The sequence below is a fragment of the Arctopsyche grandis genome, chromosome 1 (genome assembly GCF_051622035.1).
Source record: "Arctopsyche grandis isolate Sample6627 chromosome 1, ASM5162203v2, whole genome shotgun sequence".
Classification (NCBI taxonomy): Eukaryota; Metazoa; Arthropoda; class Insecta; order Trichoptera; family Hydropsychidae; genus Arctopsyche; species Arctopsyche grandis.
The window spans coordinates 34,312,335-34,337,412 of record NC_135355.1 but is presented as its reverse complement, the minus strand read 5'-3'; the positions used below and the strand labels follow the sequence as shown (position 1 = coordinate 34,337,412).

At 37.5% G+C, this 25,078-nt stretch overlaps 2 protein-coding genes across 5 annotated transcripts; one reads left to right on the top strand and one right to left on the bottom strand.

Annotated features, from left to right (window-relative positions):
* Positions 1 to 2,955: 2,955 nt before the first annotated feature.
* Positions 2,956 to 14,387, top strand: Ciz1 (Ciz1 zinc finger protein). 4 transcript variants are annotated; one of them, XM_077433454.1, is made up of 12 exons: positions 2,956 to 3,227; positions 7,552 to 7,821; positions 7,905 to 7,979; positions 9,317 to 9,669; positions 9,847 to 9,976; positions 10,056 to 10,208; positions 11,026 to 11,355; positions 11,440 to 11,566; positions 11,643 to 11,746; positions 12,859 to 13,042; positions 13,181 to 13,421; positions 13,584 to 14,387. In XM_077433454.1, exons 2-12 carry the CDS (start codon positions 7,564 to 7,566, stop codon positions 13,729 to 13,731), a joined length of 2,103 nt encoding a protein of 700 aa, XP_077289580.1. In that variant the 5' UTR covers positions 2,956 to 3,227; positions 7,552 to 7,563; the 3' UTR covers positions 13,732 to 14,387. The 4 variants fall into 4 exon arrangements, with proteins under 4 accessions (XP_077289580.1, XP_077289588.1, XP_077289597.1 ...); XM_077433462.1 differs by having other exon boundaries at positions 2,975 to 3,210; XM_077433471.1 differs by having other exon boundaries at positions 2,975 to 3,227; positions 13,599 to 14,050.
* Positions 14,364 to 24,538, bottom strand: TH1 (negative elongation factor complex member TH1). Its single transcript, XM_077433475.1, has 12 exons — positions 24,170 to 24,538; positions 23,484 to 23,709; positions 23,305 to 23,414; positions 23,133 to 23,240; positions 21,832 to 21,981; positions 18,897 to 19,027; positions 17,548 to 17,735; positions 17,223 to 17,478; positions 16,939 to 17,149; positions 14,914 to 15,054; positions 14,717 to 14,846; positions 14,364 to 14,633 (listed from the first exon to the last, which is right to left on the bottom strand). Exons 1-12 carry the CDS (start codon positions 24,314 to 24,316, stop codon positions 14,602 to 14,604), a joined length of 1,830 nt encoding a protein of 609 aa, XP_077289601.1. The 5' UTR covers positions 24,317 to 24,538; the 3' UTR covers positions 14,364 to 14,601.
* Between the last annotated feature and the right edge of the window lie 540 nt (positions 24,539 to 25,078).

The window sequence follows — 25,078 nt, the reverse complement described above, 5'->3', positions numbered from 1 at the left end:
ACATCTTCATACAATTGAGACGATACGTCTCAATTGGGTCTACGTGACGAGACAGAATGTTAAATTACAGAAAACACAAATATCGGAGGCAAAGATCGAAAATCGAAAGATCTTAAGTCGAAAGATCAAAAAAAGGGTGCATGGTAAACGGTACATACTCACTTAATTTACGCGAGCAGGGTACAACAGGAACAAGAGGAACATGCTTTTCCTCCCGTATTTTGCGCGCGCACATTAAAGGTCTGTTCATACTTAACAGCACTGCACGGCTTCAGCACTGCACGACTCCGTTTCAAATATGTCATTTTATTACATTTCTATTCATATCTACCTACACGTCGCGGTCACGTCACGTTTACAGCAATTTGGCCGAGTGCAAGGCAAAATCGGCTTACAATTACAGGCCATGACGATACGGCGCAATATTGCTTACGTCGTATTGTCGAGTACTTGCAATATGAATGCATACACGTGCATTCGTAGCTACGCGTCAGAATACAAGTCAGCAAAAATGTTTCGGCGTTTATCGAACGAAAAATGATGTATAATCGCGTTGTTGTTGGAAGAAGAAGCTCAAGAAGGCAATAAAAAAGCACGGAGGCGTTTTGATGTGCATCCCATGTTAAAAAATAGAAAAACCGAAGGAGAGTTTTGGATACTGTATAAGAAGCTTGTGGATGATGGACAACATTTTTTTAAATATTTCTGTAAAAAATTTAATTTTTTTTTAAATATTTGCGCCAAAACCATGTCGAAAGATTGAACAGCTGTCAACTGTCACTATCGATAATTGGTCCAAAACAGCAAAGCGGCAGACTCATGGCACGTAATTCACGTGTATATTTCCACGATGGCCAAAAAAACGGATACGATACGTTGACGGATATTGCTGTAAGGTATGAACAGGAAATGTCGGGTACTGCTGTAAGCCTGCCGTGGCGTAAACGTGACGGTCGGTATGAATATACCCATACAAAATGTACCAAAGAATACTTTTCGTACGGCCGGATACCTGCTGAAGTCGGTACGTGCTGACTAGGTATGAACAGACCTTAATACGGGAGGAAAAGCCTGTTCCTCTTGTTCGATTTTCGATCTTTGCCTTCCGATATTTGCGTTTTCGGTAATTTAACATTCTACCTCGTCACGGAGACCGGTCTCAATTGTATGATGAATGATTATTTGACAATTAAGCCAAAACCACGAGATATATTATGTATTTTATTGTTTAAAATAATACTTTACGTGTTAATTAACGGTTCGGTGATAACTGATCACAAATTACTCGTCACAAAGTCACTAAAATCTCTATAACGGAACATCTGGCAGCCGAAAAGTCCATCATTCTAACAATAACTATCATAGTAACTAGAACTTGAGTGCCAAATATTGTGTATTCGCGATTTTCATGGCAAAAATTGTCTTTGTGACCACCCCAATGTGACGAATAGTCCAATTACCGTTAATTAACATATCTGGTTATTTGAGTAAATATTAAAATCTGTATTAAAGGTTGAAAACTCGATTGCCAAATTCGCGAAAAAGGTTGTGGGAATCTCGTCACATTCATCAAAACATTTACTGCAACGCAGAATACATTCCCAAAACCAGTCGAAGCACACCTGCAGCCATTACACTAAACTCAAGCGGAACGGTGCCAAAACCTTCGAGAAAGTTTCACCCCTCACACTCGAGCGGAACAAAATCAGTCGAAGCACACCTGCAGCCATTATACTAAACTCAAGCGGAACGGTGCCAAAACCTTCGAGAAAGTTCCACCCCTCACACTCGAGCGGAACAAAACCAGTCGAAGCACACCTGCAGCCATTAAACTAAACTCAAGCGGAACGCCCCTACCAGTCGAGCGGAACCAAAACGGTCGAAGCACACCGCAGCCATTAAACTACATCGAGCGGAACGGCGCCAATCATCCCAGAAAATTCTACCCCTCGACAAAAGCACATTCCTCGCTTACGCATCAACAACCACCACCATGGGTCAGGCGATACCAGAAACACTATAAAAGGAGGTACAACCCAAACAACGCCAGTCGACCCACAGCAGCAAGCGTCGACACACAGCAGCAGACCAGTCGACATCCAGCTCCTGACTCGCCACCACTACACTACGCGGACTTGGAAGATCAACCAGCCGAACGAGCCAGCAACACACTGCCGTATCCAGAGACCTTCTGAACATAGCCGAACGAGCCAGCAACACACTGCCGCAACCAGAGACCTTCCGAACATAGCCGAACAACGAGCCAGCAACGCACTGCCGCAACCAGAGACCTTCTAAACATAGCCGAACGACGAGCCAACAACACACTGCCGCATCCAGAGACCAGAACATAGCTGAATGTCGAGCCAGCGACACTCTACCATATCCAGAGACCGCTGAACGACATACTTTTGCCCAAATATAATACCTTTGTACAACCATAGACAAACAATAAAACTTTATTAAAACAAGCACAACAGTGTTTCGTTAGGCTGGGATACGGTCAACACACAGTACCCCGCCTACAATATTATGTATTTTATTGTTTAAAATAATACTTTATGTGTTAATTAACGGTTCGGTGATAACTGATCACAAATTACTCGTCACAAAGTCACTAAAATCTCTATAATGGAACATCTGGCAGCCGAAAAGTCCATCATTCTAACAATAACTATCATATTAACGAGAACTTGAGTGCCAAATATTGTGTATTCACGATTTTAATGGCAAAAATTGTCTTTGTGACGAATAGTCCAATTACCGTTAATTAACATATCTAGTTACTTGAGTAAATATTAAAATCTGTATTAAAGGTTGAAAACTCGATTGCCAAATTCGCGAAAAAGGTGCCGCGTACAGGGCATGTTCGCTATATTTATTGCCGTGGGCAAAGGGCTAAAAACGAGAAAAAAACACGAAACCTCGATAATACGAAATTTGGAATAGTCGAATGAGTCGATAGTTGATGATAGGTTGGCAGCCGCGCGTAGCTTTGGCTTCCGCATCCTGCGTCCTTCATCGTAGCATTGAGCGTTGCGCGTCCGACGCTCGCCGGTCGATCGCGATCGCTCGCTCGCTCTTCGTCTTCTCGGAATGCGAATGCGAACTGACAGCGGACATCTCGCTTGAATTTGTCGTCTCGCGAACTGCCCACAGCCCACTAGCCATTGCCCACAGCCCACAGCCCACAGCGAACGGCCCGCATTCGCAACTCGCCCACCTAGGTAAGCCCCCGCCTATTGCGAAACGAGTAGCGACGCATTCATACATTCATTGATATTATTGACGCAACCATAACCTCACTTTTGACACTTGGCATCACATCTCGCATGCAATACGTCTCAACCCCCACCCCACCCCACCTCACCTCACCTCACCTCACCTCACCTCACCTCACCTCTGTACTCCAACTCTTGACAAATGCATGCGTCATCGTCATCGTCGTGCATGAAAGTCCGCTCATAACACCACCGCATCGTTCGCATCCATTTTGCAATTACGTTAATTGTTCATTTGATCGATCGACGTTTGTGTACACAAGCGATTATATTCAAATCGTGTATGACGTGTCTGTGAGCTCGAAATCATTTCAATACGCATATTACTTATAAAATTACATCATTTATTTATTCAACGTATATGCATGTTCGTAAATTATTGTTTAATATATAACAGTCAGTCGATTCAGTTGGGTTTTATGTTAATCGAATCTTTCACAGTGTGTACTTTAAATGTTTGCACAGCGAGTTGAAATTATCGTATGAAAACCGATAACGCCGTCACCCGATTAAAATATATACATATTTGAAAGCATTTTTTACTCCCACGTATGTAAATCGCAATCGTAAGTGCCGTGAGTTCGATTTTAAAAGAAAAAAACTTGTATATATTAATGTAATTGTACTTTTTTATTTCAGTTGAAAAATATTTCAAGTGTAATTTGATTTAAAATGTAAAATAAAATAATAACCGGAACATCATCGCTTGCATCTCATAGAATGTTGATTTTATTTTGAAAAAAATTTCATTCGAACTTTATGGAAGACTGTATATGTTACAGAAGTTTATCTTCCAGTTATAATATATATATATATATTGACTAGTTGAAATATATTCCGTCTAACCTGGTACCAACTAATATTATACTTGAAGTGTATTTTCAGTTGTAATATATTTTAAATATAGTCGGACCGATTTATATTCAAAATAGTAGGCATGCTTTTTATTATTACGAAATTATGTTCACAATACATCTTATATCTATTTTAATAGCTAATGATCTACTGATCATTTTCTATTTTACAGTTTAATTTAATTTGGTTAGTAATCGTAGTATTACATTATTCGAATGATAATATACAGCATAATAGGAAAAAAAAAGAGCTCAAAAACCTATTTACAATCCTTATAAATGTTCATAATACATCTAATACATAATATAGTAAGCATGAGACTTTCGTAGAATGTACGTGCTATCGCATTAATCAACTCTCAATGACCAATTACATTTCGTTTCAGTTTCGCATTGCATTTTTCGTTGAGTTTTGAGGTCGTGTTTCGTATTTTGAAATATTTACATTAATAAAATTTTATTTTATTGCGTGGACGTGCAGAGGGGGCTTCCAGGATCGGAAAGAAAGACGCAGGAGGGTTGTAGAAGTCGTTTATTGGTCTGCTCTTGTCGGCGCTCCAGGTCGGAATAGTTTCCGACGCTCATATTTATACCCGTTTGAGCTCAACAACTATTGGTCGATGAGTCAGACGATCCCATTGGCCGTTGCATACGGCTCATTCATTCGTAGAGGCCATTTTGGCGGGAACAAGAGATCGGGTGATCTGCGCTAGTAAACCATTGGTCCACGAGTGCCACTCACCTAATTTCTACGTTACAATATATAAGAAGGAAGTTGTTGATATAATTGTAAAGTGGAAACGTAATAGAGCGTATCCACCGTCTGAGTGCATTCGTGGGTGAACAGTAGAGACCCCGGATTAGGCTAGCGGGACTCAGTAAGTGCCCGAACAAAGAATACGCTCGAGGTCTCACAGAACAATGAGACTCGCCACGGTAGACTTTTACGTGCCTAGACAATAGATACATGAATGGATCGGGGAAGCTGTAGTGGGCAACTTGTCCTTTATAAGGAGGTGCACACAATAGATCAGAATATTCTAAAGTACGCGGTGGACCTCTTGAATCGTTGGATGAACGCTGTGAAGCGACTTTGACCTTTTATTTGGATCCTAAACCCACCCCTACGCAATATTATTAATTTCTGTATTCTTTTTTAACTATTTCTTATTTCACTGTATAATATTATTGCAATATAATTCAATGCAAGGTCTTAAATGATATTACTGTAAGTTTTGCTTAACATGACGTTGACAATTACTTTCATTGTCTAAAAAATTATAAAACACTAGTTGTTTTACCCGGCTTCGCTCGGTATTTGTAATATAAACCGTTTAAACATAGTAAACATTTGATTAAATTTATTTGAATATATTCACTTGTTTTTTTTTTATTAAATTGAATGTCACGGATTCTACGAACCAAATAAGTGGCAAATTTTTTGTGAAACGTAAAGGAGGTTTGTAACATACATACATATAAAGTCTCTTTCGAAATTATATATTGAGATATACGTGTTCCATAAATAAATTAATAATATCAACAACAATTAAATATGAAATATTTCATATAAAACAATTCAATACATATTTTTAATTAAATTGAAATTATTTATATTTTGACGATATTCGAAAAAAATTGATTTTATTTACGGGCGGGCGCCGGGAATCGAGCCTCGGACCTCTGATTCCAAACGCGCTGTGCTCACGGGCCCGCGCCACACGCCATATCCTCGCCCAGGATATGTGTTGTAAATACACATCATATTTTATTTTTATTTTATTTTTATTGTTACAATCAATATAAACTCGTCATTACAGATCGCTCCAATGCGACGAGTGTACGATAACGGTCAGAAATACAATAATACATATACAATCAGAATACATAGCATATAACAATTAATCAGTACAGAAATAATAATCATAGAGACATCTATGGATTATTTTTAGATTTTTTGTGTACAATTATTATTACAATTTTTATACATATAATAAACATGAAATTATAGAGATGTCTATAGAGATATCTATAGATTTCAGATTACTGTGCATAATTTTTACAAATTATACACACAGATTTTGTGACAACAGGAAATGATCTAATACCAATTTTCAGGAACCGTTTCAACAATGATCAGATAAAATTGGCAAACTATGATAGAGAAACGATCGATTTGGAGTCACAAAACCCCCAAACCTAACCAGCAGTTTGACGAGGACTCGAACCTTCGACCTCAGTGGTGCTAAATATATACGCTACCATTAAGCCAAACTGCTGGAATATGAATATGTACTTAATTTGTTACGTGTAATAATAATATTCAACCTTACAGGTCCATGACCGTTTGTGTATAATCGGAAAATTTTACATTTTGTTAACGTTAACTATAAGAATTGAAAATTATTACAAAATAAATAATTGAAAACTATCTATGAGAGTCTACGAAAATAACGGTTCCGGTTCTGGATTGTTTCATCGGGCTATTCACTAGTTATTTCATAGTTATTAAGTACTAGCTGTATTACCCGGCTTCGCTCAGTATTTATAATATAAACCGCTTAAACATGACTAAGCTAATAGTAAACATTTAATTAAAAAAAAAAAAAAATTTAAATTGAAAAAAAAAATCAAAACAAAAAAAAATTAAATCAAAAAAATTTTTTTTGCGCCCCCTTTGGGGCCCCATGCGGCTGAGCTCCATAAGGCGGCGCCCCATAACACTGCGCCCCCTTTGGGGTCCCATGGGGCTGCCCCCCCTTACGGAGCCCCATGCGGCTGAGCTCAATAAGGCGGTGCCCCATAAGGCTGCGCCCCATAGAGCTGCGCCCCCTTCGGGGCCCCATAAGGCTGCGGCCCCTTCAGGGCCCCACGGGGCTGCGCCCCTTGTGGCGCCCCTGGCGGGGCCCCATGAAACTACTCGCCTTGCGCCCCCGCGGGGGTGAATCCCTTGAATCGAAAAAAACAAATCGGCGCCTATGGATCGAAAAAAAAATCGAATCACGTGTTCGATGACGTCACCGATCTACGGACGACGACGACGAACGAAGGATACATATATACAAAGTCTCTTTCCAAATTATATATTAGATATTGTTTAATTTCGACTTCATAAGATTGTTGAAATTATGGTAATTTGGGTCTGTTTGTTTATATGTGTTTATTAAATAATCGCATGTGACTGTTTTTACCTAAATTAAATTAAAAAATAAAAGTCAAATTCTACCGACGGAGATGAGGAGTCTTTTAGGTCGGTTCGACTATAGTTGAATTGTATGTATTCGAATATGTACACTTAAAACGCCAATGAAATATATTACAACTGAATATTTGATATCCGGATGATTATAATAAGCAAGTGAACGAATGTGAAATGTCCCGTGCATTGTTTAATTTTGCCCTATTGATATTTTCAGATTGATTGGACGATGTCTTCACGCGGGAGAGGGTATGGATCTCGTGGTGGATACGGCACCCGAGGAGGTGGCTACACTTCGTACAGGGGTGGCTCCACTTACAGAGGGGGCGGCGGCGGCCGTGGACCTTACAGCGATCGCGGCGGACGAGGTGGCTATGCCTACACCGGAGACAAATACAACTCTGCCGGGGGAGGCGGGGGCGAAAGATACGCGTCCGGTAGGAATGATAGATCTGACGACATGGGTTTCAAGAGACCGTACAGATCGGTGAGGATCGACGTTGTGTGCATATATTGTGTGGGTGTCTCTTTTGTAGTATGCATTGTTCTATATTTGAGATTATGTTTCAGGATGGTCCGGGGAACTACGGTTCTCGAGAGCACTTGGGTCGAATGTCTCCCGATAGGAAGCGAATGCGCTTAGAGGTAGATATTTTTCAAAGTATTACAGAATTAAAAATATTACGCTGTGGAGATTTGTGCATGTCATACTTTTCTATTTCATATATATGTTTGTCATGTGTACGTTTACTATCTGTGTGCTTTCTTTGCTTATGTTAAATTGTACACTGAATTTGGTGCTAAATTTCCTTACAAAATTATTCAATTTAACTGATTTTCATTCTTGAATAATCTTTTGTTTTTTATTTGTTTAAATTAAATTATGTTTGGTTTGTCGGCTCTTCTCGCTTATGGTGAATGTCTTATATAGACATATATCTGAAATTGTGTACACTATTTTTATCTATGTGGTATTTTGAAACTGTGCTATATTTGATGTGTTAAGATTTAATTCAAAATTTTGTCATTACAATGGCTTTTACAGCTAAAAAAAAAAAAAGTGGGTCATCAGAAATGTTATTGATCGTTTATATTCCTGGTTATGCTAATCTGTATAGATGTTCTGTATTATTTTATTTTTTTATTCGAACTAGATTTCCACATTGTCGTAACCAAACTGAATGTATTTTTTTGTTTTATTATTCCCAGCAAAATCCAAGGACCTGTTGAAAAACATAATATCCGTTGGTCTTATCTTGTAAACCCAACATCTTTTGACTTGCCAATTTGTTGGTGCCAATGACAAAAAAAAAAAACCAGACTGTGCACTCTAGAGAATATTCTCGTTTGCAAATTGTTTTGTTGCTTTCATATTTGATTTGGATGAAAGTCACAAACTTCTGTATACTAACTAATACGTTGCTCACACACTAAATGACAATTTCGTTCTGATATATGTGCAGCAAAGACTCCTTTGAATAGAAAATTCTCCAACTTAAGTATTGGACGCATTATAGAGATGCTTTGACGGATTTATGACGGGAATATTAATACACTCACAATGGAATATAAATATCTTAGAATGATGAAGAACTTATTCTGATATAATTAACGATTTTCAAACGTATGTTCGTTTATGCCTTGATACGATTTTAAAGAGAAGAATTTTATTTTGCTTCATAAATAAAAAAAACAACTCATAGATTTTGATTTTTAATCAAAGATTAGAAAACAGCCACATGTAAAATTTTATTTTCTATATATAGATTTAAATCTTCTCTAGATATCATTTATATATCTTTGCCTGGAACGCTTCTGTGGAGACTTTTAAAATTTTTGGTTTAACGAAATATAGAGTAATACAAAATATTACTACATGTATTGATGAGATTGTTCGAAGGAGAAAAAAAAACCGATGTTGACGAAACAGATAACTTGGCACACAAGGGAATTGCTGTAGTAGATTATTGAATTGTATTCAGGAATCAGCTGGGCCAAGGCGAAGTCATGAAGGCAATCACTACGGCAGCCGTCGCGACTCTTATTCAAACGAGCGAAGAGGCTTTGTCGAGCAAAGGCGTTCGCCGAGCAGAGACAATAGCTATCGCAAAAATACGACTATGTCATCGCCGCGCAGCCCGCCAGGAATACGCCCCCGTATCTCGAGGGGCGTGAGAAATAGCGCTCCGATACGCCGCTCGTTCCGAGGCCGGCCGATGCGCTCCACCAGAGGAACCTTCCGCGGCACGTCCCGGCTGAGAGCATACCCTCACAAATCGTCGCTCATACACCCGCGCTCCCTCTATCAGATCCGTAAACAGCCCAAAGTGCGAAGGTAATTAAACCCCGTTATTAATTTTCCACATTGTATGATATAATATCCGTCAGAGTTTACCGCAGTATGCTTTGCTTGAGCAAAAATGAAATTGACACCATGAGTAGAAATATGAGATTGACGTGTCTGTATATAAAGCGAACGGGCGATATTAAAAGAACGATTTTGAATTGTTAGTGTACTGAAGGCCAAACGTGGTTCCGCCACATCCAGCGAGGTTGAGATGGAAGAGAGTTGGCCGACCGAAGAGAAAACCGAGGTTCAAGAAGAACCTCAGGAAGCCGCTCCCAAATCACCCGTCGTTAAGGTAGCATTATTTAAAGTAGCAAATTATCTATTCATACAACAATATCCATGACGCACAATGTTGCACTTGCGAACAACAGGAAGGCGAAGCTGACGAAGAAGCCACCGATAAAGAGGCCGTCGACGCTGCATCCGGCGACGAACAAGAAGTATTACCAAGATCTAAAGTCACCGGTCGATCCTTCATACGTCTCACGTGCCCTCACTGTCGTGAAAAATGTATCACCTTCAAGGTATTGAATGACATATTACGTCTACTAGAACATTTGTTCGTTTTGTATTCCAAAATATCAACACACCTAATATTATATGGCGTGTATATAATATAATTGATCAGTAATTTATTCAGCTTTTGATCAACAAAATTGTCAGTAAATATTTTGAAATTATCAGTGAGTATTCTAAATGTCATATCATAAAATGAAACGGTCAATGATTATTATAAAATGTTCAGTAATATCATCTAAAAATGATCATTTCATTTTGACAGCCAGAACATCGTCCGTGTCACATTATAGCTCCTAGTATTAAAAATCCTGATAAATTTTGCCACTTAGCAACATTTTTTTAATAATATCCCCCCTCCATTTTCAACCCCCTCGCTCCAGGTTCGGTTCAGTCTCACTGTCATGAATAAATACCAACCCTAACATAACCTAACCAAACCTGACCCTTAAATAAATAAGTGTTGGCTGCCAAGGTATTTTTTTTTTTGTGAAAATATTGATGAAATAAAACTTTAAAAAAAAAGATATTACAACAATGTATTTGGATGGATGGATACAGTGTGTGGACCATGAGGAGAGTGGGAATGGACAGTAGCGGGGCGACGTGCTGTCAACCAACTCAAAAATTATAATTTCACTGATAGAAAATCCTTTTTAATCAGTATTTAAATAAAATACTGATCAAAATGGATTTATTTACTGAACAAAAATGAATAATTTACTGATAAATTTTAATTTTTTTACCGAGCACTTTTGGAATTAAAAACTAACCAAATAATTAGTTGCCATATTATATTGTGATATTAAATACGGATATTTACAGCTTTACGCGAGGCATTTGCAATCGTATAAGCACCGACACGTTATGGACGACGTCGCTTCCAAGCTAAAATTCATGCTGCAACGAATGCGCATCGTTCAGCGTAACGCTCAAAGGGTACTCGAAGACAGCGGCTCCGTCGAATTGACCGACTCCGCTCTATTCTGCCAGCTGTGCAAGCTGAACCATCGCACCTCTCGCCAGGAGCATAACCGATCCGAGTGTCATCGGAACATTAAAAAATTCCTCACACCGTACTGTAGGATATGCAAAGTCGCACTGCGTTCGCCCATGCTGTATGAGCATCACATATGCTCGTTGGATCATATCAAGGTATAATATTAAATGTCACGTATAATATATTGCGATTGAATTGTGTATCAATTGTTTGTTGTTGTTTTTTTTGTGTATATATAGAATAAAGCTCGTGTTGATATAAAGACGTCGAAGAGTGCGAAGCCGTCTGAGAATCAGAGTGGCGACGAAGGAATGGATGTAGATTTGGATAATTTTATGACGTTGGATTCAGTAGGAGATGTAGACGGTAATTATTATAATATATTGGTGATTTTTATGCAATGATTCTATTCATTGTTTATATTTGTTTCGTTTTCTTTCAGAGGTGGAAGATGATGATAGTGCGGGTGAGAAAAAGAACGAAGACGGTACCGAGAAACCCAAGGTTGAAATAAACGTCGGATGTGAGCATGTTAAAAAAGTCGAAGTTAGTATGATTATATATATTTATATATGCTTACAACGAAAATCCATTAACATTTTGTGAAATCGAGTAATGCATTGCGTTGTAAATACTATTTGTTTTTGTCTCGTTCTAACGCACCCTTTCGATATACTCTTCGCACTCATTCGTAAATCTCACTAGTTGGTTATTTATCTCTTCTATCAACATGTATTCCTGAATATACGATTTAACGAATTCGTTGTTGTCGTAGGTCGGTTATCCATCTATTTCATCATAATGTAATCCTACATGGTAAAGATATTTCAAATCTCTTATGGGGGATGAGGGGGGGATTTGTTGACTCCACCCAACTTTCGACTACCCGTCAAGTCACTTTGCAGTGACCCAGACCTCAAAAATTGATATGTAACCCAATTTATTGAATTATTGGTAATGAAATAGGTATAAATAAAATTTAAATACATTCATATTGTATGTGTATGAAATCATTTATTCAAATAACGAAGTACGAGACAAAATGGGGCAATTCAACGATTTTATTTATAATGTAAATTAAATTGATAATTTTCATAAAGAAATTGAATTTAAATTTATTGGTGGATTTATTTCCAACAAAATTGAAGATTTTAGTTAATCAAAGACAATAATAAGAGATATAAAAAATTACCACTTACACGAAAACCATGTGAACTGTATAAGAGGTATGTAATAAAAGTCTTGGGTCAGTTGATTTTTTTACGAATCCGACTCTGACTCCACAGCCCTGATATATGTAATTTAATTCAAGTCAAATTATCATGATTTGTCTGGCAGCCTGCGCTCATAATTTTATGTGATGTATGAATGAAATTTTATATTCTCTCTTCCATTCGGGCTACATGGGGATGTTTTGTATTCATGGCTAGTTCTTGTACATATGTATGTATTTTGGTGCTGACTGTCCATGCAAGTCATTCCCAACTTTTCTCCTTATATTTAAATCTTATGTTTTGTGACGACTTATATTATTGTTTGAACTTTTGCTATTTTATGTATGATTATATATTTTCGACCATTGTACATTGTCACAATGGTCCAAACTTAAACACAAATAATTTACTCGAGTTGGTGATTATAAGTAATTCATTTTTCAGGTCTTCTATTGCGAACTTTGCAAGACATACTTGCCAAGGGGCGAAGATCAGATTGTGTTACGGTTTCACTGTCGCCAGCGAAATCATCTCAGTCGGTATGTGCGCTTCAGAGACGATCGAACATTGCGTCGCCAAGCTGAACGCATACACCGCAACTACCAGCAGGCTAAAGAAGGCGTTCAAGGTAAAAATTACAGCTCATTAGTACACTCACTATGTGATGGTGCATGCTCGAAAGTATGGAAACAAATAATACAACGAGTTTTGATGTAAATGATGATTAAAGTAATCTTATACATGAATGTTTTTGTTTCATCAATAGAAGTTCAAAAAGAAGCAACAAGTACTGATGCAAATACTAGCGGTGAAGCGAGTGCTACAGCTGCAAAAGCACCTCAAACTGTACCGAAAGAAAACGGCGGTGCTAATGTGACAATTGACGAGGAGACGGAAGGCGACGATAAATGGGCGGACGATGTCGACAAAGAAATCGGAGACTTACTACGCGACGTCAGCCAGCCTGACAAATATAGCGATGACGAGGAAGATTCCAATATTGGAAGGTATAAAATGCATGTCACTGTTGTCTCTAACGCTCATACTCCAATCCGTCGTTCTACAGACATGGAAATGAAACATTTTCTAACTTGTACAGAAGGATTGGTGTATTAGCTTATATAATTTTACTCTCAATACAGTAGTGGAATTGATTTACTATATTTTAGGTATGACCGCTTCAGAAAATCTGACAAAAAGTCGGAATTGAACGACAGTGCAGCTGCTGCAGAGACTACAGCGTTAGACACGTCCACTGTCAGTCTGGAACCTCAATCAACTCCGGCTGCAGTCGTCGAACCTGCCGTGAAGCAATAAATATTGTATATGAATATTTATTTATTTAAGTATTTAATGTAAACACTATACTCGATTAGCTTCTGCAAGAAGTGACCCACATAATGTTTAATTTAAATCTCTTTCGATAGAATCTTAATTCTTAGCCAAACTAAATACTAAGTGATTATTAATTGTATCTGTTGGCACAGCCCGTGTGAAATGTGTATTTTAGCGTTTACGTGGCATAATTAAAATCTGATTAAACAATGTAGTGTGTATATGAAATGTGGATTTCAAACCATGTACGTTTGGTTTTTGTTTGTAATAAAATGAATTGAGTCGTGATTGAATTCTTGGCGATTTTTTTTTTTTTGCACCCTTGCATTTTGTCATCTATACATACTTTCAGATTAAAATGTAGGACAGTACCATAGAATATATCCAATATATCTGCTCAACCAGGTTGTTGGTGAAATTGACCTGCCAGTGGTTGATTTTATCAATTATTATTATTATGATGTTACGTATGTATGACTGGCCTATAGGTCTCTGTAATGTCGCTGTGCCTAATATGTTAAAAATAAAATAAAACAGTGATGCTGAAGAACCATCTCAATGTCTCCAAAACAAAATCAAAGGTGGTATTTGACGATTGAAAGTCACAAACGGGTCGATGTCTTTTCACTTTTTTTTAATTCATTCGAAAAATATGTACAGAAAAATATAATAATAGATGTAGATTTACCCAATGAAACCAACCCATATAAATAATCTGAATATGCACACGTTTAAAAGCAAACTTACAAAATTTAACGATAGAAAACAACACTATAACTAAATTTTACAAGTTGGCTTTGTTTCGTTCGTTTCCATGGGCGAAACTACATTCAATTTATATATGAAAAACAATTAGATTGTAGTATATCTCGCTTTACAATGAACTGTAACAAAAAATAAAAAAAACCGTGAATTACACAACGTACGACAATTTCAAAGCAAAATGTATCCATAGAAATAAACATACCAATGAATTCCGAAACGGGATCGTTTTCGCCTTCAGCCCGCATCGTGCCGGTGATCTCTTCGTTTTCAACCATCGGCAACACCAACTGAACAAACTCCTGGGTATACGGAGGAGCAATTGCGTCGAGAACCTAACCAGAAACAATCATTCTTAAATACATATAATAACATCAATCAAATACAACGAAAGTTACACACCTCTGTTACAAAATACCGAATGAGCGATATATCGGTATCGTCCCTCTGCCAACAGTCTTTGATGTACTTCAGAACGGGCACGACACATCCTCGGCTAAGCAAATTCACCATACGATCCAACAGCATCTTACGCAACTCCAGCTACAAAAGTACAATATTTATATATATAATTAGACTGTATTCGTTGGAGGGGTGGTGGCCTCATGTTGAGGGCTTTAAGGGTCGAATTCCTTGACCTTTAAAGCGGGCTTAGTATATATAACTAGTGTTGTGCCCGTTGATTTCAACGAGTGGGCTTTTGCTTAGCACTGAGAGGCGCCGGGTTCGATCCCGTGAGTTGACCTCGATTGAAAAACAATTTATTCCGAGTATATCTGTAATGCTTCTGGTCAGACTTGGATATTTGTGTTTCCAGGTCGATCGTTTCCTATCAGAGTTTGCCAATTTTTCTGATTTCATTGTTGAAACGGTTCCTCGATTAAATTGGCTAAAAACCTTCCTACCTACTATGTCACCACAAGTTAAAATTCATAGATGTCTCGTTAATTTTCGTAATTCAGCGACTTTTAATAAAAAATGCTGCATTGTTTGTAATTGGCCAGGAAAACGCATTGGGGTTTAATTGGTATGTATGTATATTATAAAATAAATAAATATAATGTAAGGTAATTTATAGATACGCGCACGTATTAATAGTAAAATATTGAGTGCGCGCATTACACGCTCGACGATCAAAATGATGAATGAATGTGTGTGGGTGTGCCTTCATGGATGTGTGTACGCTTCCGTGTAGCGCATCTGACACTGACATCACCCGTTCCAAGTCAAGGGCTCAATATCAGGAGCACATGGAGACGCTCCACTTCACCTTGACACGATAGTTCGTCACGCCACATCCCTATAATAGATGCTTAACCCTTTGAATGCTGACCAACGCCGATCGGCGCTTTGCCAACAAGTCCATGAGCCTGAAAAACGCCGATAGGCGTTGTATTTTGAGCATGTACAAAGTTAACAAGAATACTACCCGCTAAGCCTTTCCAAGTACCATTAATAAAAACTGCATTGAACATGGGTCGTGTAATCCGTGTCATTTATTTGTCAACGTTTATAAAGACTATTTATAGACTATTATACAACGTTTAAACCGGAATTTCTGAATTTATAACCATAGCAGAATGGAAATCCCTAACTGCTGAGTATTTTAGATTGTGAGCATTACATTTTAACAATGAAGAAGATGGAACTAGTTTCGGAAAAATACATTCATTAATATACTTCTTTCCTTTATTTCATATTGTTGCAAGATATATTAGAGAGTCTAAACACACCTTTACAAAAGTTGAAATCCTCGGCGGTAGTTATCTAGGGTCTGCTCGGATTAACTACTTTTTTTTTACCTGCTTTCTATTGGATTTCTAAATAATTCTAGTTGGAAATTTTGGCGAAATTTTCAGCGTGGCGGGCTTTCAACAGAATAGACGTCAGCACTCAAAGGGTTAAAATGCACCCATTGGTCAGAATGTATCGTCGTTGCTCTAATTGGTCAAACGTTTTAGTCCACGTGGACCACTTCACGTTGATAGTTCGCGTGTATTTATTATACTAAATATCTATGCATGCGCGCTTTATGTGTTCATGCTTTGTTGTTTATTTTGTACTTGGTTATGTACAGTGTGTTTTTTTTATTAGAACAGTGATATGCGGTTGTTCTTGTGCGATATTCATGAACAACCGTCTCGTTCTCTTAGACTGTATTCGTTGGGGAGGGGGGGGGGCCTCATGTTGAGGGCTTTAAGGGTCAAATTCCTTGACCTTTAAAGCGGGCTTAGATACTAAATATCTCTAGGCACAACATACATATATATACTCCTGGCATTCTAAAATTTGTTTTTTTGAAATGTCCATACTTGTCGACGCGTGTGCCACATACATACCCATAAACATACATCGCGTCCGTTTATATATATATGTAATAATACCTACTATAAAAATTGATATTTAAAACTGTCATGTTGTGCATACTTGTACTAAAATTTCCAACTCTTCTTGCGGCGTTTCGAACAATTGAATCAGCAGTTTGAGCAACTTGTGATGGAGCAGCGGATGACAGCTGGCGACCTCGTCCAACAGTGCCAAATGAATCGGACAATGTTCCGTGCACAGTTTGAAGTACGACGCCTCTGTAACGGTGCACTCGACCCACCTGATGATGCCCACACCGACCACGGGAATCCTGCACAGTAAAAAATTACAAAAAATACCGTCAACACCACATCTGACGACCGACGGCGCTCGTTTGTACTAACTTGATGCAAGTATACAGCGTGTTGACTTCAGCCGTCAGTTCGGTCGAGCCTTTTTCAATGTTACATATAGTGTGGACCTTCTCGATGGCCTGTATCGTCGACTTTAACTCGTCTTTGTTGATCGTTCTTTTAACGGGTCCTTTTCTGTTGGACGTTTCGGAAACGCTGGCGGCGAATGCGAGGAGATACATATACTTCGGCTTGTGCTCGGGGTTTAACTTGACTCCGGGTTTGAACAGCGAATCGACGAGCAATTCTAAAAGTGTAAGATTTCGGTTCGTACAAAGCGTGCCTCAGTTGGAATACACATTGTGTATTTACTTACCTAAAAATTGAGGTGTTCTAATGAGATCAATCGGAGGCGGTTCTTGTAGATTATAGTTCCGGTATAGAACCGATATGTCGGCTGGATTCAAAGCGTTTCTGGAGAGCATCGAACTTAAGGCTTCACACGCTTGCGGAAAGGCTGCGGCTCCGTTCAACGCCATCGTAATCGGAGTAACGTCATGATGACTAAAATGATAAAATATAATTTTGAACAAAAATACGGATGTGATCAATCCACGATTTTATCTATCTATAATATATATTTGAGGAATATAAAGAACAAAATTTGATAATGAAACACATTCACACGAACTGGCTATGAGAACATTTTCAATACAAATGTAAAGGAATCTTACACAAGACAAAAGTTCTACTTCCGGTTGTCGGATTTTGTTAGAATTTTTTTTATTACTTAAAATCACTAATTATTATACACATTAAATATCAAGAAAATAAAAATAATTCAAAAGATCAAAATAAAATAATGAAATATTGTTTTAAAAAAAATACTATGTTCGGTTTACGAATTGTGACCATAACCTTATCAGCTCTACGTTAGTACATAAAGAATACAGATATAAATTTTCAGCTTGATACGTTCAGGGTTGTGGAATGAATCGTGGTCACAACATTTTCGACTTTTGTAAGAGGAAAAAATCTCACTTCCGGTTTATTAAATTGTGATTTTTTATTTTCATCACATTGATGCAAGGATTATACTTGAATTTTTTCGTGAAGAGCACACATGTTTAAGGTGTCGAAAAGAGTAGTGGAAGAAAAATCGAACAAGAGTAAACTGCCACTTCGGGTTGACGGGTGCTCACCAAATTTTATATGCAACTTGGTATTAAGTTAAAACATCTAGATATGAAATTTCAGTTCAAGAAACTAAAAGGTTTCTAAGAAAAACATAAAAAACCTCGATTCTCTAGAGTAAAAGTACTACTTCCGGTTCAGATAAAAATATTAGGTTATAAAATTTATAATTTCTATTACATATAAAAAAAATTCAGTCCGATTTAGTTAGCGGATTGGGAGATAGTTGAATTCAAAAACTTAAAAAAAGGGGGGTACAATTTTCGGTCAACTTAAAAATTAAAAAAAAATTAACGTCGTATCGATAAGAATTTCAGTAACCGATACTAAGTTTCAGTTCGATAGGACGAACGGTGTTCAAAAAATACACTAACATTTTTTCTAGATCATGAAAACGTGATCAGTGATCGATTCTGAGTTCGAATCAGTAAAAATCTCAGAGTTCGAATTTTCGGATGATCACAAAACTTCATCTATTGTTACTACGTACATAGATAAAGTAAAAAGTCAAATCAATTTAAAACCACATACCTCTGTTGTGCACAACGTGTTATTTCTTGCGAGAGTCGCTTCATTATTGCACCTCCTCGTGGCTCCTGAGCTAAAATGTGTATTAAAACTTGACTATACACATACGTATGTTGTCCATGACACACCATTTTCTGGAACAAAACGTGCATAAGCTATGATTTTTTTAAATAAACTGCATTTATTACAGAAGACATTGAATTGTGACACGCACTATGGCGTAATTACATACACACGATCTATAAATGTATATGACTTGCAACCTACATATATGTTATAAAAGCTTTAACATAATCCTGTAAAATTCTCAGTTTACACTGTAGGTGACCACCATAGCAAGAAAACAATTAAATAACAAATAAAAAATAGCATCTTCTTCTTGTTAATGCCTTGTCCGCATCCGGACGTTGGCGACCACCTCGTCGATTATTTGAATATATCCGCATCGGTCTTCAGCGGCTCGGAACAGCTCTTCGGCGCTCATATCGGTCCACATGCGCATGTTTCGAAGCCAAGATAACTTTTTCCTGCCAATCCATTTTTTTCCTTCTATTTTCCCCCATGGTTATCAAACGGAGAAATTCGTATTTTGGACCCCGTATCATGTGTCCGAGGTACTCCATCTTTCTCCGCTTGATGACAGAAACAAGTTCCCTGCCTCTCCCCATCATGCCAAGGACAGCTTCGTTTGATATCTTTTTGGTCCACGGAATCTTCAGCATACGCCTATAGACCCACATCTCAAAAGCTTCAATGCGGCTGATCATCTTGGTCCACGTCTCACATCCGTGAAGTAATACTGTCCAGACGTAGCTCTTCGCGAATCACAACTGCGTATGAAGATTGAGATGCTTGTTTGTAAGCGCCGCCTTCATTTTTACAAATGCTGTTCTAGCCATCTCGATGCGGATTCTTAGATCTTCATCTGGGTCCATCTCTTCATTCAGCGAGGTACCCAGGTATTTGAATCTTTTTACTCTTTCTATCACCTCTCCATCCAAGGTTAGATTCCCGGTGTCTGTTTGCATTCTATCTACTATCATAAATTTTGTCTTCTTTAGATTTATGCGCAGACCTCTTCGATTGCTTTCTTGATGTACACGGTCTAGAGATCTTTGCAGGTCTGCTAAATTTTCAGCGACTAGTGCCGTGTCATCAGCATATCTTATATTGGTGATCGTCTCGCCGCCCACCTTGATGCCCTCCGCTTCTTGGAGAGCATCGTGGAAGATGGATTCGGTGTAGGTGTTAAAAAGAGTAGGTGATAGGATGTTCTATAGGAATCTCATCAGTGAATTGATCATCGACACGTACTACTGCAGTCTGATTCCAATAAATATTTCGTAGCAATATGACATCTCTGTCATCCAGGCCAATATTTTTTAATGTTTCTATCAGGCGAGCGTGTTGGACAGGGTCAAAGGCCTTTTCAAAGTCTATAAAGCAGATGTACACAGGTTTGCGGACTTCTCTGCATCTTTGGAGTAGTGTTTTCATACAGAAAAGGGCCTCTCGGGTACCCAAGCCTTGTCTGAACCCAAACTGCTCTCTGCTAATCGCCTCTTCACACCGTGAAAAAAAATAGCATACAAATGCTGAAAATGCTTTTAAAAGAAACTATGACTCATCTACAATTCATTAAAGCATTCGATGTGTTAAAATCAGGATCCTAATTAGCATATGTATTTGTAATTTCAATAATACAATAATACAGCATCGGTCACATAAAATGTAACACGAAAAACGCGATTTTGCATGAAATTTCAGTGTTAAAATGGTAGATTACATTATTTTAACACCAATAGATGAAAAAAAGGTCACAAAAAATGAACTGGGAACAATTTTAATAGCATGCAGATTATACGACCACAGTTGAAGTATAATTTTAAATGAAAACATCAGCTTGTTTATACATTATTGATTTTATTATTATCATTTTCAAATTATAACGAAGAAATTAATATTTCGCCGCAGCTTTTTTTGTGTAATTCCAGTTATTCCAATCAGATTATTTTCATTTTTTCATCAAGGAGTGGTTTTTTGCCGGCCTCCGAGCGTAAATTCTAGCTTCTCTGAGTTGCCTTTTAATTGTTGAATCACTGATTTCAATAGAAAATTAATCTAATATATCTTTTCTTATTTCTAGAGCAGTTTTAAATATCTCCCGTTAAAAAAATGGTTTTTGGGCGATATTACTTTTCAGATGTACACTTTTTCAGTGCAGTTCCTTTATTATGAGTTAATGTTCCAAATTTATTTTTAGTTTTAAGTAATCTTGACACAGTCGATGGAGAACATCCCACTCGAGTATAAATTGACCACAATGAATGCCCGGAACTTTGGTTTTTCTTCAATGATAATTGAGTGTGCTTTTTTATACTAATTTGTTTATATTAAATTTTGATATTTGCACATTGAAAACTCACACGAAACTGAAGTCAAATTTTAGAAAACAATCATATTTAGAATGTGCTGTCATTTAAAACCCAACACATAAAGAGATAATATTTATATTTCTCTAAAATCGTAAAATCACGCGTTTTATGTGACTGTTACTGTATAATACATATATGTAGGGTTGGAATTGAACGAAAGGCTGATGTATGGGCTATGGCTGAGAAAGAGTATGTTACGACTGATTGTGAGAAGGGGATGAAAAGGGGCAGAGATATAATGGTTAGTCGCAGTTGGACCTGTGCTCCGCGCGGTTCGTCACTAAGCCTCCACACGTATCGTCCTAATAAACAACATGACTGAAAACGCACGTGTTTGGTCTTCACCTCAACCGCCGCTTCCTAACCGTGGTCCTGAACAGCGTCATCCGTCAGGATTCTCTACCACATATATGAATATCAAACCCCAACTGACGAAACTGAGAATGAATTCAATGAAGTGTATATGTAAATATCTAAAAAAAAAAAAAAAATATAATACTAACGGCGCATTCCTGAACACTCGTTTGCCAATCATCAGTACTTTGCAAAAATCCAGAAATAGCCGTTTTTAATACTCTTGAAAATACTTCAATTTGTTGCGCAGCCGTTGATATACTTGTTATTTCTCCTTGGAAACCAGCATCAGATATGAGCTATAAAGATGAAGGAAATATTTAATGTGTATAGAGAATTAGGTACTTGTTTATGGCTTGTATTTTACTGGTAAGTATATTTTTTCAGTATTTAAATATGAAAGGTCAGTCAGTATTTATGTATATTAAATGACCAGTATTTATATTAAACGGCCAGTATACAACTGGTCAGTATAAATAATAAAAGGTCAGTATTCATATTAAATGGTAAGTTTTATTTTGATAAATGGCTAGTATTTCTTATTCGTTGGTATTACTATGTAGTATTACTTATTAGACAGTATTACTTTTTCAACACAAGGCTTATACGATCTTGATAGACAATTCCATCCAACAGGCATTGCTATTTCTTCTGGTGAATGTACATCAGATTTTTATACTGTCCATTTGTTATTTATACTGACATTTAATAATAGAATACTGATTATTTTTTTAATTTATCAAAATTGATTAAAATACTGGCCATTTACTGTAATGCCCTTGTCTAAACAAGTGGGTCTCAAAAGCTAATTATTACGCTTCGCTTTAAGGTTCGTTTATACTAGCACAACACATACACATTGTGGGCAAAGACACAATTCGACTTGCTCCAAATAAACAACCTGGAGCAACCCCTAAGAGCATGATATTGTTGCGTAGGGGTGGGTGGAGGATCCAAGTAAAAGGCCAAAGTCGTTTCACAGCATTTATTGCTGATTAAGGAGATACACGCACCGGCAGTGCTCCGTCCAGAATGTCTTGATATCGCCTAAGTACCGCCTTATAATGGATCGGTCGCTCAGGGCATTTTTGACGTCCGGTTACTTCCCTATTATTTAGACATGTACCCGGATATGTATTCCCATGACACTCAGTCCCACAGTATCGGTCACTTCCGAGAAAGGACCAATAGTGGCCATTGTTTAGCTTACATGCACTTAATCTGGAGATAATCCTTGAAACCAATTATAACGGTCACCCAGTCTCTGGGATTCTACTCGGCCTAATCCGATTGCACTTACTCGGTGGTGTACGTAACAATATCATCATACAGCTATGCAGAAAAACAACCTCAAGCCGTAATAATTGGTCTTTGAGCGTGAAGCGGGAGCCTCACTACTATACAAGTACCAAAAATTATTTGATTGGATTATAATTGTGTACATACAAACCTTAATAGTAAAATTTAACATTAAGCAGTCAGGATATTCTTCAGCGAGTCGATAAATCAACGAACGCCACGTAGGATGTTCGATCATTTCAGTCAACCAGGCAGGTGTCTGAAAACGTTAGTTTTTTTCAGTATTTAAATATAATAAACGATCTGACGGCTCGAACACTCACCTCTCCCTCCTCCGTGAATATAGTATCAGCCTTTTTAGGATCGAACGTCTTCAAAATCATATCTTTCAAATGATTCTCGACCATCGCTTGAACTTCGGTAACTTTGACACCTAAATTCAAACATGAAATTAACCGTCGGCCACTTCGTAGCTGCAATTTGTACTGGAAATGAAACATACCTCCTAAAATGAGCCACTCGGCGAGCAAATTTGCCATTTGGGCTATGGCACTGTAGTTAAGCGACAGCTGTTCAATGACCTGCTCAGGATTTCCACCAGCTTGGAAGTATTTCTTCAACTGTGCGAAAATTCCCGGCTCCATAATGTAATCAGACGTTGTGAATTTCTCCAAACATTCTTGAAGAACTTCCGCCGGATTTTCAATAGCTTCTTCGTTGTCATCCTCCTGAAAATGAAACAATGGTTTATTCATAAAAATCAAAAATTTAAAGTACTGTTATTTTAAAGCAGTATTATCATCAGATGGGTTACTACGTCTAATTATGACGTATCTTATTTACATACTTGCCCAGAATGTATTTTTAACTATTGGTAAATGAACATGTTTGAAAAAAGATGAGCTAGAATGTTCTTAGTAATTTAAATAATGAAAAATTATTTAATAACAAAATAGTGACTATTAAATATGTACTATAATAATTCATTGCATATACACACAGTGATGTATTATAACATAAGCTTCACGGTTGAAAATATAGTTTTTGTAACAGCAATTTGTACTGGAAGAAATTTTTGATGAAAACCGCTTAATTAAGATTCACTTATAATGGCTATATTTATAGCGGTTGAAATCACTGAAATATATAGTATGTATGGAACAGTTCAGCATGAACGGAATGATGAACCTCAAAGACGTGTTGATCTGCAGTAGTGGTGGGGTGTGTTGAAGCTGCCGGGTTTGGAGGATGAGGATGGGGATGGGGATGGGGATGGGGATGGGGGGTGTGATTTGCGCCTTCCCAGCCACGACCCTCGCCATATTGAGTTGGCATCGCGATATAACCTGAAGATTGACAGTTGACACCCCCTTTGACAACAATCGCGGGAAACAAACAGTGACAAACGCGAGACGACGGCCAGCGACGAACGCCACTACCACACTACTAATCACAAGAACAACACTCGCTCCATGGCTGACACCCTAATAGCACATCAACAAGTTATCTGCATATACATACATGCTTTTCAATAAATCGCTTGGCCAAACGATCACTGTTGGCCATATAGATTTAAATGTTTAAGTTGTACATATTATATAAAAATATTTTAATGGTAAACCTACTGTTGCGTGGACGACAAAAGTAGTTTTCAAATTAGAGTGAAAGATGCAGATCATATCGGCTTCGAATCAATCAACATAACAATCCGCCGATATTTTATAGTGAAACATATACTCAAGGCAGTGAGATATATTGATCGTGATTAGTCGCGAAATATTTATAGACGTTGAGATCTGGATTGGAAAAGTGATTTCTTTTTAAATTTTGAAAGCGTGTTATGTTATGTGGTCGAGTTAAAACCAAGGAATACTTCCGCTGTACGTTTATTTAAATTTTCAGGTCATTCATGGTCTGGTGTAGAGTAAGGTGACTATTTTTTTGTTAAAATTTAATACTAGGACATTTTATCAAAAAAAAAATTTGTTTCTAAATATTTCTTTTTAAAAACTAACATATATAATTAATTTGCTTCAACGCTCTTATAAAATTCTTCACAGAATTGGTAAAAATTGTTCTTATCGATGAGCATTCAAT